Source organism: Mytilus californianus, unplaced genomic scaffold (genome assembly GCF_021869535.1).
Source record: "Mytilus californianus isolate M0D057914Y unplaced genomic scaffold, xbMytCali1.0.p SCAF_11, whole genome shotgun sequence".
Classification (NCBI taxonomy): domain Eukaryota; kingdom Metazoa; phylum Mollusca; class Bivalvia; order Mytilida; family Mytilidae; genus Mytilus; species Mytilus californianus.
In genome coordinates, this window is record NW_026262593.1 from 13,525,331 (window position 1) to 13,541,395 (window position 16,065).

A 16,065-nucleotide genomic window follows, 5' to 3' on the forward strand; every position below is an offset into this window, starting at 1 on the left:
TTCTGACACAGAAAGAATGTGGTCTAAGAACTTCAATTTTTTTAATTTACCTATTATGGTCCAATGTCCAAAATCAAAATACATGGTTAGATTCAGCATATCAAAGAACCCCATATATTCAATTTTTGTTGAAATCAAACAAAGTTTAATTTTGGACCCCAACTTGGACAAACTTGAAAACTGGTCCCATAATCAAAAATCTAAACACATGTTTAGATTCAGCATATCAAAGTACCCGAAGAATTCAATTTTTGTTAAAATCAAACTAAGTTTAATTTTGGACCCTTTGGACCTTAATGTAGACAAATTTAAAAAACGGGACCCAAAATTAAAAATCTAAAAACACGGTTAGATTTGGCATATCAAAGAACCCCAATAATTAAATTTTTGATGAAATCAAACAAAGTTTAATTTTGGACCCTTTTGACCTCAATATCAACCAATTTGATAGCGGGCCCACAAATAAAAAATCTAAATACATGGTAAGATTCAGCATATTAAAGAACCCCATATATTCAATTTTTGTTGAAATCAAACAAAGTTTAATTTTGGACCCCAATTTGGACCAACTTGAAAACTGGGCCAAAAATCTAAATACATGTTTAGATTCAGCATATAAAAGAACCCCATATATTCAATTTTTGTTGAAATCAAACAAAGTTTAATTTTGGACCCCAACTTGGACCAACTTGAAAACTGGTCCCATAATCAAAAATCTAAACACATGTTTAGATTCAGCATATCAAAGAACCTCAAAAATTCAATTTTTGTTAAAATCAAACTAAGTTTAATTTTGGACCCTTTGGACCTTAATATAGACCAATTTAAAAAAACAGGACCCAAAATTAAAAATCTAAATACACGGTTAGATTTGGCATATCAAAGAACCCAAATAATTCAATTTTTGATGAAATCAAATAAAGTTTAATTTTGGACCCTTTTGACCTCAATATGAACCAATTTGATAGCGGGCCCACAAATAAAAAATCTAAATACATGGTAAGATTCAGCATATCAAAGAACCCCATATATTCAATTTTTGTTGAAATCAAACAAAGTTTAATTTTGGACCCCAATTTGGACCAACTTGAAAACTGGGCCAAAAATCTAAAATCTAAATACATGTTTAGATTCAGCATATCAAAGAACCCCATATATTCAATTTTTGTTGAAATCAAACAAAGTTTAATTTTGGACCCAACTTGGACCAACTTGAAAACTGGGCCCATAATCAAAAATCTAAACACATGTTTAGATTCAGCATATCAAAGAACCCCAAGAATTCAATTTTTGTTAAAATCAAACTAAGTTTAATTTTGGACCCTTTGGACCTTAATGTAGACCAATTTAAAAAATGGGACCCAAAATTAAAAATCTAAATACACGGTTAGATTCGGCATATCAAAGAACCCCAATAATTCAATTTTTGATGAAATCAAACAAAGTTAAATTTTGGACCCTTTGGACCTCAATGTGGACCAATTTAAAAACGGGGCCCAAAATCCAAAAACTTAATACACGGTTAGATTCAGCATATTAAAGAACCCCAAGAATTCAAGAATAAAACCCCATTGAAATTGATCAAGAAATAAGCAATTTATACGAAGTATCTTCTTTTGCACAATACTGTGCAATTGAATATTTCTTGCTATTGCGCAATACTGTACAATTGACAATTTCTTGCTATTGCGCAATATTGTGCTATTGGATATTTCTTGCTATTGCGCAATACTGTGCAATTGAAGATTTCTTGCTATTGCGCAATACTGTGCAATTGAAGATTTCTTGCTATTGTGCAATACTGTGCAATTGAAAATTTCTTGCTATTGCACAATACTTATTATATAATAATTTACACATCCTGTTTGGTGTGTATCTCCTACCATATCATTATTATTTGCTTTTAAATATAAATCAGAAATAACCAACTTAAAATGGAAAATTTTAAAAGAAAAAAAAAAGGAAAAAAAGAAAAAAAAAAAAAAAAAAAATCCCCCCCCCCAAATTTTTTGAACCCCCTTATGATTCATCACCCCCAAACTCAATCCCAGCCTTCCCTTTGTGGTATGGTACCTTGCAGTACAATTTCAGAGAGATCCATACACCTGAACACAAGTTATTGTCTGGAAACTAGAAAAATGCTTATTTTTGGCCCCTTTTTGGCCCCCAATTCCTAAACGTTTCGGGCAATTACCCCCAAACTCAATTCCAGCCTTCCCTTTGTGATATGGAACCTTGTAGTACAATTTCAGAAATATCCAAACACTTACACACAAGTTATTGTCATGAAACTAGAAAAATGCTTGTTTTTTGCCCCTTTTTTGGCCCCTAATTCCTAAAATTTTGAGGCAATTACCCCCAAAATCAATTACAGCCTTCCCTTTGTGATATGGAACCTTGTGGTACAATGTCAGAGAGATCCATACACTTACACACAAGTTATTGTCTGAAAGTTACAAAAATGCTTATTTTTGGCCCCTTTTTGGCCCCTAATTCCTTAACTGTTGGTACCATAACCCCCAAAATCAATCCCAACCTTCCTTTCGTGGTATTGAACCTTATGGTGAAATTTCATGGAGATCCATTCACTTAAACTAAAGTTAGAGTGCGAAAACCAATGTGTCTTCGGACGACGCCGGACGACGACGACGACGACGACGACGCCAACGTCATACCAATATACGACCAAAAAATTTTTAATTTTTGCGGTCGTATAAAAATACATACTTGGAATTAAGTACGAAGTGAATAATCAGAACCCTTAAAAAACATCCACTCTCTAATTTGTCCAAAAAGTTATTGAAAAGTAAAATAACAAAAATACTGAATTCCAAGGGAAATTCAAAATGGAAAGTCCTTTATAAAATGGCAAAATCAAAAGCTCAAACACATCAAACGAATGGAAAGTTGTATATTAGCAAATATATATATATATATATATATATATATATATATATATATATATATATATACAAGTCTAAATTGAAAACAACATTCAAACCTATGATTGCGTTGTATAAAATATATATATATATATTTATATATATATAAACAAGTCTAAATTGAAAAAAATATATATATATTTTTAGTCGTTTTTTTTATTTGTTATACATATATATGTGTCTTTTGTGCATGTATAGGACAGTATCACAAATTAGAAGTCCCCAGAAAATTAATGCATGTTGGAAATGTTACCCAAATTAATAGGTAGATAAGTCAATAATTAGATTTTCATCATCAAAATACATCATTTTGATGTCACTATACATAATTCATTGGTTTTCCTTTTATTCTGTAGTATTTAAATATATGTTTCATATATTGTGGATTTATTTATTTATTTTTGTATCAGTGTTCATGGCTCGAAAAAATATTTGCTATTTCCAGGATACCTAGTTTCCTGGTTTTATCATTTGATGCTACCAAAGTACAAAAAATGTAGCTAAAGTTTATATTTAAGTTAAGTATATAATTTCATGATTTCCTACTATGCACAAAATCCCTAAAAATTGTATTCTAAAAATATAATTAATTCGCAGTATTTCATATGACAACTGCTTAAATGAAACTTCATGGACTTTTCATGACGATTCATCAATCACCTCCTTCTTAATACAAATTGGAGCTACATAAGTATGGTAAACAAGCAGAATTATGAGCTATTACTCATTAATGACTTCCCAGCCTTAAAGAATGGTCACACATATTTCCTGATTTCCTTTAATATCATAAATATTTCTTTTTCTGAGTTGACATCACAAACATTACCATACCTCCAGGAGATATAACAAATAGTTCAACTTACCTTTAACAATGCTTTGGCCAGTTTGGGGAAGGTTACGTAGTAGGCCACTAGTTTGAAAACATGTTTGACCATTACATTTACCATAGAAGTCTCTGTTATTTCTGACAGAAGCTGGAATAAAAGAATAACAATTTGCACTTTTAATTTGTAATCAGATATCAATTTTCTAAAGCCATTTCTCTATAGTTTTCAAAGACAGCTATTGATAAGGTGAATTTAATTGTTTTAAAAGAGTTATGAAAATAAATTACAGCAGTATATCACAACCATTCCTCAAATCATTTGCGTTACTTTGTAATGTTTAAAAACATTAATTAAAGAAAATCTTAAAGCTGATTTGAAAAAGTTATAAACTGCTATGAACCATATATTTGTGAATGAACACCTTTGACCCATATCTCTCCTTACTCCAGTATAAAATCTTACTTGTAATACAGCAGTTAGATAAGATTTCACTTCCAGACGAATTTTCTTCCACTTGGTATTACTTTTTGATGGAAGCGTTGGTTTCTGTAGATCTGTAAGGGGAGGTAATCCCAAATGTTTCAGAAGTGCCGGTGGTATTAAAGTTAAACACATTCTGATTACTGAGTTGTAAACTGAAAAGTAAATCAAAACATTTTATATGAAAACTACTTGTTCAATACCGAGCGACAGTTTTATTATCGCAAAAGCTTTTACATTTAAATATAGTAACTTAAAAACAGAATGGATTTTGAAAATGTCTGGTCCTGGTAAATTTACAAAATTCATTTTGACTGAAATTTGGCATTTACTTCAGTAATTTGTATATAATTCAGTCATGACTGACGAATATGGCCTTTATTAACCCTTGGTGGAGAGAATACCCTTTTAAGTTTATTCCAGAAATGTCAAACATACTGACATAGGTATAATTCATCATATCTATTAGTAATAGTACAGTCATTATTGAGTACATAATGGCAATCATTAAATGCTTGATTAAATAGTACCTGGCTTAGATAAACAAGTTTTCTTTCCTTTTAATAAAAACACTGTTCATTAATGAAAAGGATAAATTGTAAAACTGAGAGCCTTTGATTTCTGCTTCTTTGAAAATTTACAAAAACAGATGAGTTCAGCATAAGATATCATTCTGTTATAGAAATATATATAATATTCCTTGGTGAACAACACAGTACCTGCGCTCCCCTCCACTCTATACTTGGAAGATTCCAATTCACTTCCTGCTTGATGTACAGCTGCTCTGAAGGCACTAATCATTTCCTTCAATACATTTGGTGATGGAGTTTTCTAAGGAAAAAATGATAATATTAGGCTGTTTAGTTAAGAAATTATCAAATAAACTATGATACTTCATAGGCAATGTCACAAAGTAAAATAGAATTGTATAATAATCTATATTTCATTGGATTCTAAATTTTGCAACTGGTAGAAAAAGATAAATTAACGGGCTTTCAATTTTCTAGTTTAAGAATTGAAATGTAACAAATCAATTTTAAAATCGCATGAATTGATGTGGAAAATTTAAACTTACAATTCAAATATAATATCATCATTTATATACAGCATAAGTGTCCATTTTTAAACGATCCCAAAAATATATAAGTACACAATAATTTCTGAATCATCATTATGAGTAGCCCTTACCTGTACATTATCAGACCAATCCTTGATCATTTTACTGGTAACTAAAATGCCTTTATTTTTCTTTTCTTTCTTTCTTGGTTTATCTGTATCTTTTTCCTCCTGATCATTTTCTACTCCTCCTTCCTCCTCCTCCTCCTCCTCATCACTCATACTGACATCACTGGCCACCTGTAATATTTCCATACATGATTGGCACCTGAGTCAATTAACACTGATACAGATAACAAAATGTATTAAACTCTCATCTTATTTCACAAACCGTAGTTTTAAGTCATTGAAACAGAATTCTTATGATATCATGAAAGTTTAATGAAGTTAAAGGGGCATTTATGACTGATTGGTCTTAGTAAGTTTATTGCGTAAACCCCTGAGGGTTTACGCAGTATATATTGTACGATATCCGTAGTCTTTCAGAACACCGGATGTTATTCGGAATACATCTGTTTCTTTCTATGGCCACCTTTCATGTACATGCGCAATAGCTTATTATTTGACCTGTTGAATCATTAGCATCTTAAAGTTGCTATAGAGATATGTTACATATGATGCGAAATTTATTATGATGCAAGCTACTTTAATAAGCATTTGAATACTTCCTTGCAGGCAATTACAAGCTGCTAATATTTACCTTACATATACGCGTAGTTATTCTAATTAGAGTCAAACGTTGAAACCAGCTGTGTTTAGATACGAGATAAGATTTCACGTAAACAATGCGATTTATATTCGAAACGAGATTTGTTAAAACTAAAATCTATAAAAGAAGTATTTCTATCATTTCACTTAAGATTCCGAGTCTAGGGAAAATGTACATAATGTACGAAGCAGGCTATTTCATAATTTTCATACCTCAACGTCCTTGTGGGACTAACTAAAGGACAATACTGAAATTGAAATGAAGTCTTTCTTGCACTTTATTGAAATTTTACGTCTAGGATAGACCAAGGACGTATATAATCTAAATTGATATACGTCCTTGAATAGTTTTTATTTTCTTTAAAATTGCAATTTTCTTTGTTTAAATATTGCAACGTTATTTCCTTATCAAATGTCTATTAATTAATAGACACCGAGTGATGACAGATGCAGGCAGAGATAAGAAAAATTAATTTCTATTTATAGTTATCTTGGTCAGGGAACAGATTATCTAACTATATGTTCGGCCTGTAGTGATTAATGCTCTTCAAAATGTTCGTCAAAATAAAAATAAATAATTATTATTTCCTAAAGACGATCAGATGTTGAATTTTCGGTTTTAATATATTAAGTACGAAAATGTAAAATAGTGTAAGAAGATTTTGAGCCACCTCACTGATCAGTAGGCTACACAGTGCCCCCAAATGACCAGTATAAAACTATCGAGCAAGAGAGAAAAAGGATAGCCGGGTCAATGTAAGAAACCTACTAGGCAACTTCAGTTCAATTTCAATATCTCGATTATTCTAATGGATTTGTCAAATGTCAGGGAATATCTTTTTAAATGTGGTAGGAAGACAACTCTCCATCAAAACACAGTGTAGTCAAAATTAGAAATTATAGGTTATAATTCAGCCTTCAACACAAAAGCTTGGCTCACATTGGACAGCATCCTACCGAGGGCCCCAAAACACTGTTATAAAACAATTTAAACAGGAAAAAACAAACAGATCTAATTTAACTTCAAACCAGAAACAAAAAGCAAATATGAACTGCACCGAAAAAAGACAACCACTAAACAACATGCTTCGGACTTGGGACATGTGCTTATGAATACACCTGGTTTAAAAGAATTTACATAATACCATAAGACAGTAGTGTAATTTTACCATGTAAAAGACACCCTTTAATATTTAATGAAAAAATCGTTTTCAGATAAAAAAATCGTAAGGGTTCCGCGAAACCCAGTGTCTCGCCTACTTTTGCTGTTAATCGCAGGCTCAACAAAAATGAGGAAAAACATCAATAAAAATATTCCTCTCAATACTATTTTTTTTATTTTAAGAAGCTTCTGTCCAAGTTTGGTAAAAATCCAGGATAGTTTATAAATCTAAAAAATTTAACTTCAGACTGTATGTAATGTTGACTGGATGAAAAACTAAGTCCATTTATAAGTAAAATACAGATAAACAGGTACAAAATTTTAACAAAAAATGTCCTTCTAGATACTAGCTTTTAATCATAAACAAGCTTCTGTCCAAGTTTGGTACAAATCCAGGATAGTATAAGAAAGTTATTAAAATTTAAAAAAAACTTTAACCTCGGAGTGAATGTATTGTATCCCAGCAGAAAACTAAGTCCATTTATAAGTAAAATACGGAAAAAATGGAATTTCATTTTTACAAAATTTACTTCTGGATACTATCTGATGATCATAAACAAGCTTCTGTCCAAGTTTGGTACAAATCCAGGATAGTTTAAGAAAGTTATTAAAATTTTAACAAGAGTGCACACACTGAAATGTCTCGCCTTCTTTACTTATCATTGATATTATGTTGATAGTCCTAAATATAAAGCTTTATTACAACTGTCACATAAACTTATTATTAACCAAGTTAACTAAACATTGACCAATGAACCATGAAAATGAGGTCAAGGTCAGATGAACCATGCTAGGCAGGCATGTACAGCTAACAATTCTTCCATACAACAAATATAGTTGACCTATTGCTTTTAGTTTAAGAAAAACAGACCAAAACACAAAAACTTAAGACTGAGCAATGAACCTTGAAAATGAGGTCAAGGTAAAAAAAAAACTGTGTGACTGACAAATAGATCATAAAATATTTCCATACACCAAATATAGTTGAACTATTGCATATAGTATTAGAAAAAAAGACCAAAACTCAAAAAATTAACTTTGACCACTGAACCATGAAAATGAGGTCAAGGTCAGATGACACCTGCCCGCTAGACATGTACACCTTACAATCATTCCATACACCAACTATAGTAGGCCTATTGCATACAGTATAAGAAAAACAGACCAAAACACAAAAACTTAACTATAACCACTGAACCATGAAAATGAGGTCAAGGTCAGATGACACCTGCCAGTTGGACATGTACACCTTACAGTCCTTCCATACACCGAATATACTAGACCTATTGCTTATAGTATCTGAGATATGGACTTGACCACCAAAACTTAACCTTGTTCACTGATCCATGAAATGAGGTCGACGTCAAGTGAAAACTGTCTGACGGGCATGAGGACCTTGCAAGGTACGCACATACCAAATATAGTTGAACTATTGCATATAGTATTAGAAAAAAAGACCAAAACTCAAAAACTTAACTTTGACCACTGAACCATGAAAATGAGGTCAAGGTTAGATGACACCTGCCCGCTAGACATGTACACCTTACAATCATTCCATACACCAAATATAGTAGACCTATGGCAAACAGTATAGGAAAAACAGACCAAAACACAAAAACTTAACTATAACCACTGAACCATGAAAATGAGGTCAAGGTCAGATGACACCTGCCAGTTGGACATGTACACCTTACAGTCCTTCCATACACCGAATATACTAGACCTATTGCTTATAGTATCTGAGATATGGACTTGACCACCAAAACTTAACCTTGTTCACTGATCCATGAAATGAGGTCGAGGTCAAGTGAAAACTGTCTGACGGGCATGAGGACCTTGCAAGGTACGCACATACCAAATAGAGTTATCCTATTACTAATAATAAGAGAGAATCTAACATTACAAAAAATCTGAACTTTTTTTTCAAGTAGTCACTGAACCATGAAAATGAGGTCAAGGACATTGGACATGTGACTGACAGAAACTTCGTAACATGAGGCATCCATATACAAAGTATGAAGCATCCAGACCTTCCACCTTCTAAAATATAAAGCTTTTAAGAAGTTAGCTAACGCCGCCGCCGCCGCCGCCGCCGCCGGATCACTATCCCTATGTCGAGCTTTCTGCGACAAAAGTCGCAGGCTCGACAAAAACATTAACCACAGAGTGAATGTAATGTTTCCCAGCAGAAAAAACTAAGTCCATTTATAAGTAAAATACGGAAAAATGGAATTTTATTTTTACAAAACTTACTTCTGGATACTATGTTATGACCATAAACAAGCTTCTGTCCAAGTTTGGTACAAATCCAGAATAGTTTAAGAAAGTTATTAAAATTTCAAAAACTTTAACCACAGAGTGAATATTTGTGGATGCCACCGCCAAAGACACCGATGGAATGCAGAATCGCTTTGTCTCGCTTTTTCGACTAAAGTCGAAGGCTCGACAAAAAGGAACACCTTACAACAGTTCATAAATGTGACCTTTAAACAAACTCATATTTAGGTGATGGGTATACTGATCAGTGGTAATTTCAGGTTTGATCATGTTAGTTTTTTTTGTTGTTTTCAATTTTGTTTGTTTGTTTATAAGTACAAGGTGTAAGCTGTTATGTCTAGGCTATAAATATCTTTTTTAATGAATTGGTTTCGGTCATCAAGGTGAAGAGGATACAGTGCGATTCAAATTGTATATATTTACAATTAAACTTGCAGGCCTTTTTTCATGACCCACAATTTAAAATATAAGAAAACATCAAAATAAAAAGGGACATCTGGAAAATATCTTCAAAGCGAGTTAAAGGTTTTAAAAGTGTTTGTTTTTAACAAAAGAGGTTTGTCATCTATAACTTTTAAGAGCATACAAAAAGCACAGAACTTAAAATTGCCAATGCTTGCTACCCTAAGCATAAAAAAACCTTGCAGAGCAGGTGTAAGGATCTTAATAATGATCAATATCAAGCCATTGTTCAAATAACCATGAACATATCTCAAATTCCAATAAAAACGGCTATTTTACAGGTTCACGTATTGCATTTCTTAAACACATATAATCATTAATTGATTAAATTTCTTCACATTTGCATTTGAACTTTAGCCTAAAAACTAACTCTAATTTAAAAACAAAAGCCAGCATCTTAAAATGGAACATCAAGTGGGTGACTTAACATGATGTCTTTTGGGAGAGAGGAGAGAAAAAAATATTCCTTTAACAAGAATATTTCACCCCACATTGAACAGTATTTACTTTAAGTAAACAGTCACTGTCAGTTTCTAATTCTTATATAACAAAAATGATATAAAACAATAAATCTGTTTTTTAAACAATTATCTTATATCTAATGCCAAACAAGCATTTGGGTTTACGATTGCATTTCTTTTTTTAAAGAAAGCAACTTGTTTATCTACTTTAACACTAGCCTGTCAAAACTGAATTTGTGAGTTTGAACCCCAATGTGGCAAGTGCCCTTGACTTCAATCTTAATTGACCCAAGGTTGTGGTTCTATCTGGGGACCTCGGCTTCCTCCACCCATAAAATCTGGCCACCACAATAGCCAATAGTGCTGAAAGTGACGTTAAATCCCCAAAAAAATCTATTTATCAATCACTGAAACACATGGTTGATCAAATTCAAGTGCATTTTTCGGTTGATGTCTTAACTGAATTCCAGTGAAAATGAATAGGAAAGACTGGCTTTCCTATCAAGGACCTACTTAAGCCTTATCTTCTGTCCTTAAAGACATTTATGTTGACAACAGATCTCTTGTAGTCACTGTTGAATATATACACCACTATCTAAGCCTGTGACAATTTCAATAGCAACAATTACATACTGTATAAGGCATTGTTCTTATTATTACACTCTATATTGTACTCTTGTCAGATGTGGGTTTTTTTGGGGTAGATTGCTGTCTCATTAACATTCAGTTTCTCTTTTATTCTTTCATTACATATCAACAGATAGAAGAAATAGAAATGACTACCATGCTATTAACTTTGACCTCAAAAAATTGAAATGATAAAAAATAATTCATCGTTCTAAAATGAAAATTAGCACTAAGGAGGTGAGTTTTAGTTTTGTTGTTTTGTTAACAACTTCTAGTTTCTTGGGAGGTTTTGTAAATTTACATCTCCTAATAAAGATTATAACAACCTCTAGTTCCTCAGGAGGTTTATGTAAATCTCCCTCTTCATCACTACTTGTTGGTATATCATCATAATCTTCATCACTGGCATCATCCTGAACTTCATTATCATCATCTTGATCTTCATCACCAGAACTCACATCTTCATCTATAATATAAAAAGAGTGGCAAAAAGTTTTCAATCAAGAGTAATTTATGGTTTATACTAACTTCATATACTAATTGTTAATCAAATCTTCTATCAAGAATTACATGTACTGTTGGCTGAAAGTTATTTAATAAATTTAACAAAGTTAATGTACAACATAGAAATAAACTATGGGGTTTTAAAACCTACCATATATAAGTCTCTTCTTCCATAACCTTAATATCTATTTTCTCTTTAGAGTAAATTGAAAGATTTAAATAAAAAAAGAGCACAGAATATCTCTGACTTCATATTATATTTGTACATAAATATCCTAACATGGCTAAAGACTGATATGGATACGATATAACTGACGTAAATGGTGTCTCTGAAATAAGAACATCAGCACCCTGAATCATGAAGTTTGGCTCCCACATAAAAATGTGAGTTATATATTTTTGTACTTTTATTCATTTAGACAACCATACAAGTCTGCTAGATTAGTGGAAATGACAATTAATGAAAAGTTAAATAAAAGGAGTTAACAATTTACTTATATACACTGACTTACCATGAATAAATTGTTATATAAATTTTTTAACTTTTTTCGATTTAATACCATACATTGTAGTTTTCATTATTTTCTACATGATAAATATATAAATTTTATTACTTACTACAATAATATTGACACTTAAAGATATCAGGGAACATTCTCATGCATATGTTATTTTGATGAAATGAATTTAGACACAGATTTTTATCATGACAAAATAAAACTTGACAATCTCATTCATATGTGTACTTATTATCTCCCTTTAAACATTTGTACATGATGCAACTGGATTGATTTTGAACTTTGAAAAAAACTAAATTAGAATTTTTAAATGCTTCAGAACTTTATCTCTTAATCAAAATAATGGTTTTCAGATATAAAGAGATCATGTTTTATCGCTATTTGGTGTATTTTTCCTTGGATCTTTTTTTGTTTTAATTTTTCATGTCATGCTACTCGATAGACATGCTAGAGATAGAAAATTATTGCAGATACTAAGGACGCATGATCAGTTGTCAATGTAGATATCAACAACGTAATAGGTCAAATATTGATAAACAGATGGTCTTCCAAACTCGAGGATGTTTCTCGGCCACATCTCATCTCAGAGATATCGGGCTTTTGATGAGATTGTAGCTTAGAAACATCCTCTTGCTTTGAAAAACCATGAATAATCTATACATCTCATAACAAAACACATGAACTTACAGCTATATATTCTAGTATAGAAATGATGAGGTTAATATTATACTTACCATCTGATTCATCAAAAGCCAGCAGATCTTTGCCTTCTTCTTTCAGGAACTCATAGAATTCTGGATCTTTTTCCTTCAATGCTTCAAGAGACTGCATGTGTGTCTTTGATGTTTTCTTTGTTTTGCTGAAAGAGGTCATTAAAAATATACATACATGACATACATGACATACATGACATAATCAATCTCGTTACTAAACATTGTATTATAGGCAAAGTATAAGAATTCATAGGATTATAGTAAAAACTTTGTTGGCAATTTAAACTTGTCAAACTGCATCGTAATACATGAATTGAAAATAAATATGTGTAGCATTTATACTTTCAGAGATACAATCAATTAAAAAATCATGAAATAGATCTTTGCTTTTTGTGTGTTTTTTGCTATGCATGTACTGATTTTGTGTCATGGATGGATACCCCATATCATTTCTTTTTCTATAAATGTATAGAATGTACATAAAAAGCAATGAAAAATGCAGTTTGTTTTTTTTTAATTTGTGATTTCTTGAAGTTCTTGTGCTGGGTTTTCACTAGGGATTTTTGAAGGTAAGTCAATGGACTTTTTATTGCAATATAATTTATCATTTAAATCTCCATGATAAAATAGTGCAAGGAAATGACATCAAAATTAGATTATTTTTTAATTTTTACTCTAAAATGATATATGTGCAGAGTTCATAAAATATTTTACAATCTTGATGCATCTTTGGACTCACCAGTCTGGGAAATGATGAGTCCAGACAGATTTTCATGAGTCATGAACTGGTCTTAGTGAGAACCCTGCTGTGGCAAGTTATTTTGAAGTATTTTCTTACTTTGTTTATTTATATTACATATCTAGAAATGATACAAATTTGACATATTCACAATGAACTATATTCCATCTTTATTTTTACTAAAGAAAGTAACTTAAACAAATAGCTCTGGAAAATGAGTTAAATTCAGAAATTATTGCAATGTTTTTATTAATGCAAGGGTATCAGGTTTGCAATGATAAAAACTGACATTCATCATTTCAGTAGTATTTTTCTTCAAAAAACTTTTGCAATTGCATTGAAGTCTCATCTTTACTAGTAATCAGTGATTTGCAACAATAAGTGCATGCATTTATTTCTGAATTTACAGTATATAACAACTCCAATACATGTACATTTATTTTGCCGACCCAAAAAGACAGTTGTTAACCTTGTATTTTTCAGATCAGTAATTTTAGTTTGTTTCTGTTTTACAGAGGCTTCATGTAATTTCTTCTGTTGTTTTGAAGTACTATCTTTCATTTGTTTCTCTTTCTTTTTAAGTCCTTCATTTTTTCTTTTCTTCTGTTTCTGTTTTTGATGAACAGCTGTATCTTCATTATCACTGTCACTGTCAAAGTCTCCTAACATAAACTCATCAACACTTAACTCCTCCATTTTCCTGAATCAAACAAAAAAAATACAAGATCAATAAATTTATAACTTTTTAACAGTGCATATATTCTCAACTTGAATTTTTTTAAGGCAAGTCAAATGACTCATCACTTTTGGCCATGGCAAGCCCAACAGTGTGAAAATAAACATTTTATTATTTCAGTTTACATAACAATTTCATGATTATAGACCAAGGATGTGCTCAGTTGATACAACATTTGACAATCTTGATGCAATCTTTGTAGGGATTCTAACTGACGATATCAGGATATGGGTATTTAGTCAAATCTTAACAGGAAGTAGGGATAATATTAAAAAAACGATTAAAAAAATAAATAATGAATGTCAAAATGTTCAGGCTTTAATTGAAATTTTTTTTCGGTAATTTGATGCAAGCAATATGATCTGTGTTTTGTCTTATACTGTTAGAGGCAAATATTGTTAAACGACTATATCATATTGATGTGTAAACACGTTAATATATGAGCTTTGAAAGTCAAGTCGTTCATGCATTTTTCTGAGTAGGTTTAACAAAAATTTCAAACAAATATACTATAATGTGGGTAAGCATTCGTTTGCAGTCACTATCCTATAGATTAACAACTGTTGGTTAAAATGATAACTTAGAATCTTCCTGTAGAAGCTGGAGCATGAATGTTGTGTCAATTTATTCTTTTGATATGTCATTTTAATGCAAGAGTGAATGCAAGAGTGACATCCCTTTGTACTATGTTTCAATTCCAACAAGTCTATCGAATCAATGTGTTTATTAATTGTCTCCATTGAACAGGTTAATATGGTGTATATAATTATGTCAGATTTCAAATGAAGTAGACATATTGTCTTGATTTATTTGCATTACTTAATTCTTTAAATACAAATACATGTATGCTGTGTAACACACAACCCCCAACACAAACACACACAAGATACACATACACACAAACACATAAACAGAACACCATAACCACCACTTTATTCCAGAAACTTCAAATTTATGTCAAATGCTTTAGATAAGATAAGATAGGATATTTTATTGGTTTAAAATCCAAAATTATAGGATTGTTACCAAGACATATACATAAACATACAAACATATATCTGACCACATTTATAAACATAATTACATTGTATATATATATTTGTATATCTACTCCATTGTTAAAAGAAAATATTGTTACAATAATAAATGTGTATAATCTCTGTTGAGGAGGTGGTACCACAAAGTTATTTAGTATTCAATAAAGCATTTCTAGAATTGTACATGTCACTTATGAATTTTACAATAACTCTAATTATATCAGTCTCACCACACATATACAAAAATTTAAATCTTGCTTCGTTAGTCATATTTAAGAGGGAACTATTTCACTAATTTTGGAAAATAATTGTTCTCTAATTGTATTTAATTTTGTATATTTTATAGTGAAATGAAATTCATCTTCTACTTCTAAAAGACACAAGGGACAAATTCTTTCTTCTACAGGAGTTTTAGTGTGTCGACATTGTTCAATTTTAAGAACACTATTACTTATGCGAATTTTGGCAAAATGTCCTATTACTTTTCTATCAACAGTAAATAGGTTTCCAATTTGTAATTTTCTTTAAGCTGTCTATATGTTCTGAGCTAATTACCATGCAATGATTTATCATCACAAAAAATATTTTCTTTCCAATAATTCAGATATCTATCATTAAGTTTGGTATGAAGTGCATATAATAAACACCTTTTTGAAATAGTATCATGATTTTCCCAAACATGTGAAAAATTTAATGTAGCAAGTAATTGTTCAATCTTTTTTGCAAACCCATTGGATAATTGCAGGTTTGAACTAT

The 16,065-nt window shown here is 31.1% G+C and overlaps 1 protein-coding gene and 2 long non-coding RNA genes across 7 annotated transcripts in view; 1 reads left to right on the top strand and 2 right to left on the bottom strand.

Moving 5' to 3' along the window:
• The window catches only part of LOC127719605 (uncharacterized), an 85,287-nt gene extending 77,200 nt beyond the window's left edge, over positions 1 to 8,087 (top strand). Inside the window, exon 2 of the long non-coding RNA XR_007990426.1 lies at positions 7,969 to 8,087. This is a non-coding gene — a long non-coding RNA (uncharacterized LOC127719605). The remainder of the gene's footprint in view (positions 1 to 7,968) is intronic.
• The window catches only part of LOC127719590 (nucleolar complex protein 2 homolog), a 227,607-nt gene that overhangs the window by 208,961 nt on the left and 2,581 nt on the right, over positions 1 to 16,065 (bottom strand). For all 5 annotated transcript variants that reach the window (XM_052225814.1, XM_052225812.1, XM_052225813.1 and 2 more), the window contains exons 2-8: positions 14,006 to 14,236; positions 12,819 to 12,943; positions 11,389 to 11,528; positions 5,438 to 5,605; positions 4,969 to 5,080; positions 4,232 to 4,404; positions 3,806 to 3,916 (exon numbers count right to left, since the gene is read on the bottom strand). In XM_052225814.1, coding sequence (XP_052081774.1) covers positions 3,806 to 3,916; positions 4,232 to 4,404; positions 4,969 to 5,080; positions 5,438 to 5,605; positions 11,389 to 11,528; positions 12,819 to 12,943; positions 14,006 to 14,236 — 1,060 coding nt within the window. The remainder of the gene's footprint in view (positions 1 to 3,805; positions 3,917 to 4,231; positions 4,405 to 4,968; positions 5,081 to 5,437; positions 5,606 to 11,388; positions 11,529 to 12,818; positions 12,944 to 14,005; positions 14,237 to 16,065) is intronic.
• On the bottom strand, positions 14 to 2,724 carry LOC127719601 (uncharacterized). The gene is made up of 2 exons (XR_007990419.1): positions 946 to 2,724; positions 14 to 428 (listed from the first exon to the last, which is right to left on the bottom strand). It is a non-coding gene; the product is annotated as an uncharacterized LOC127719601 (long non-coding RNA).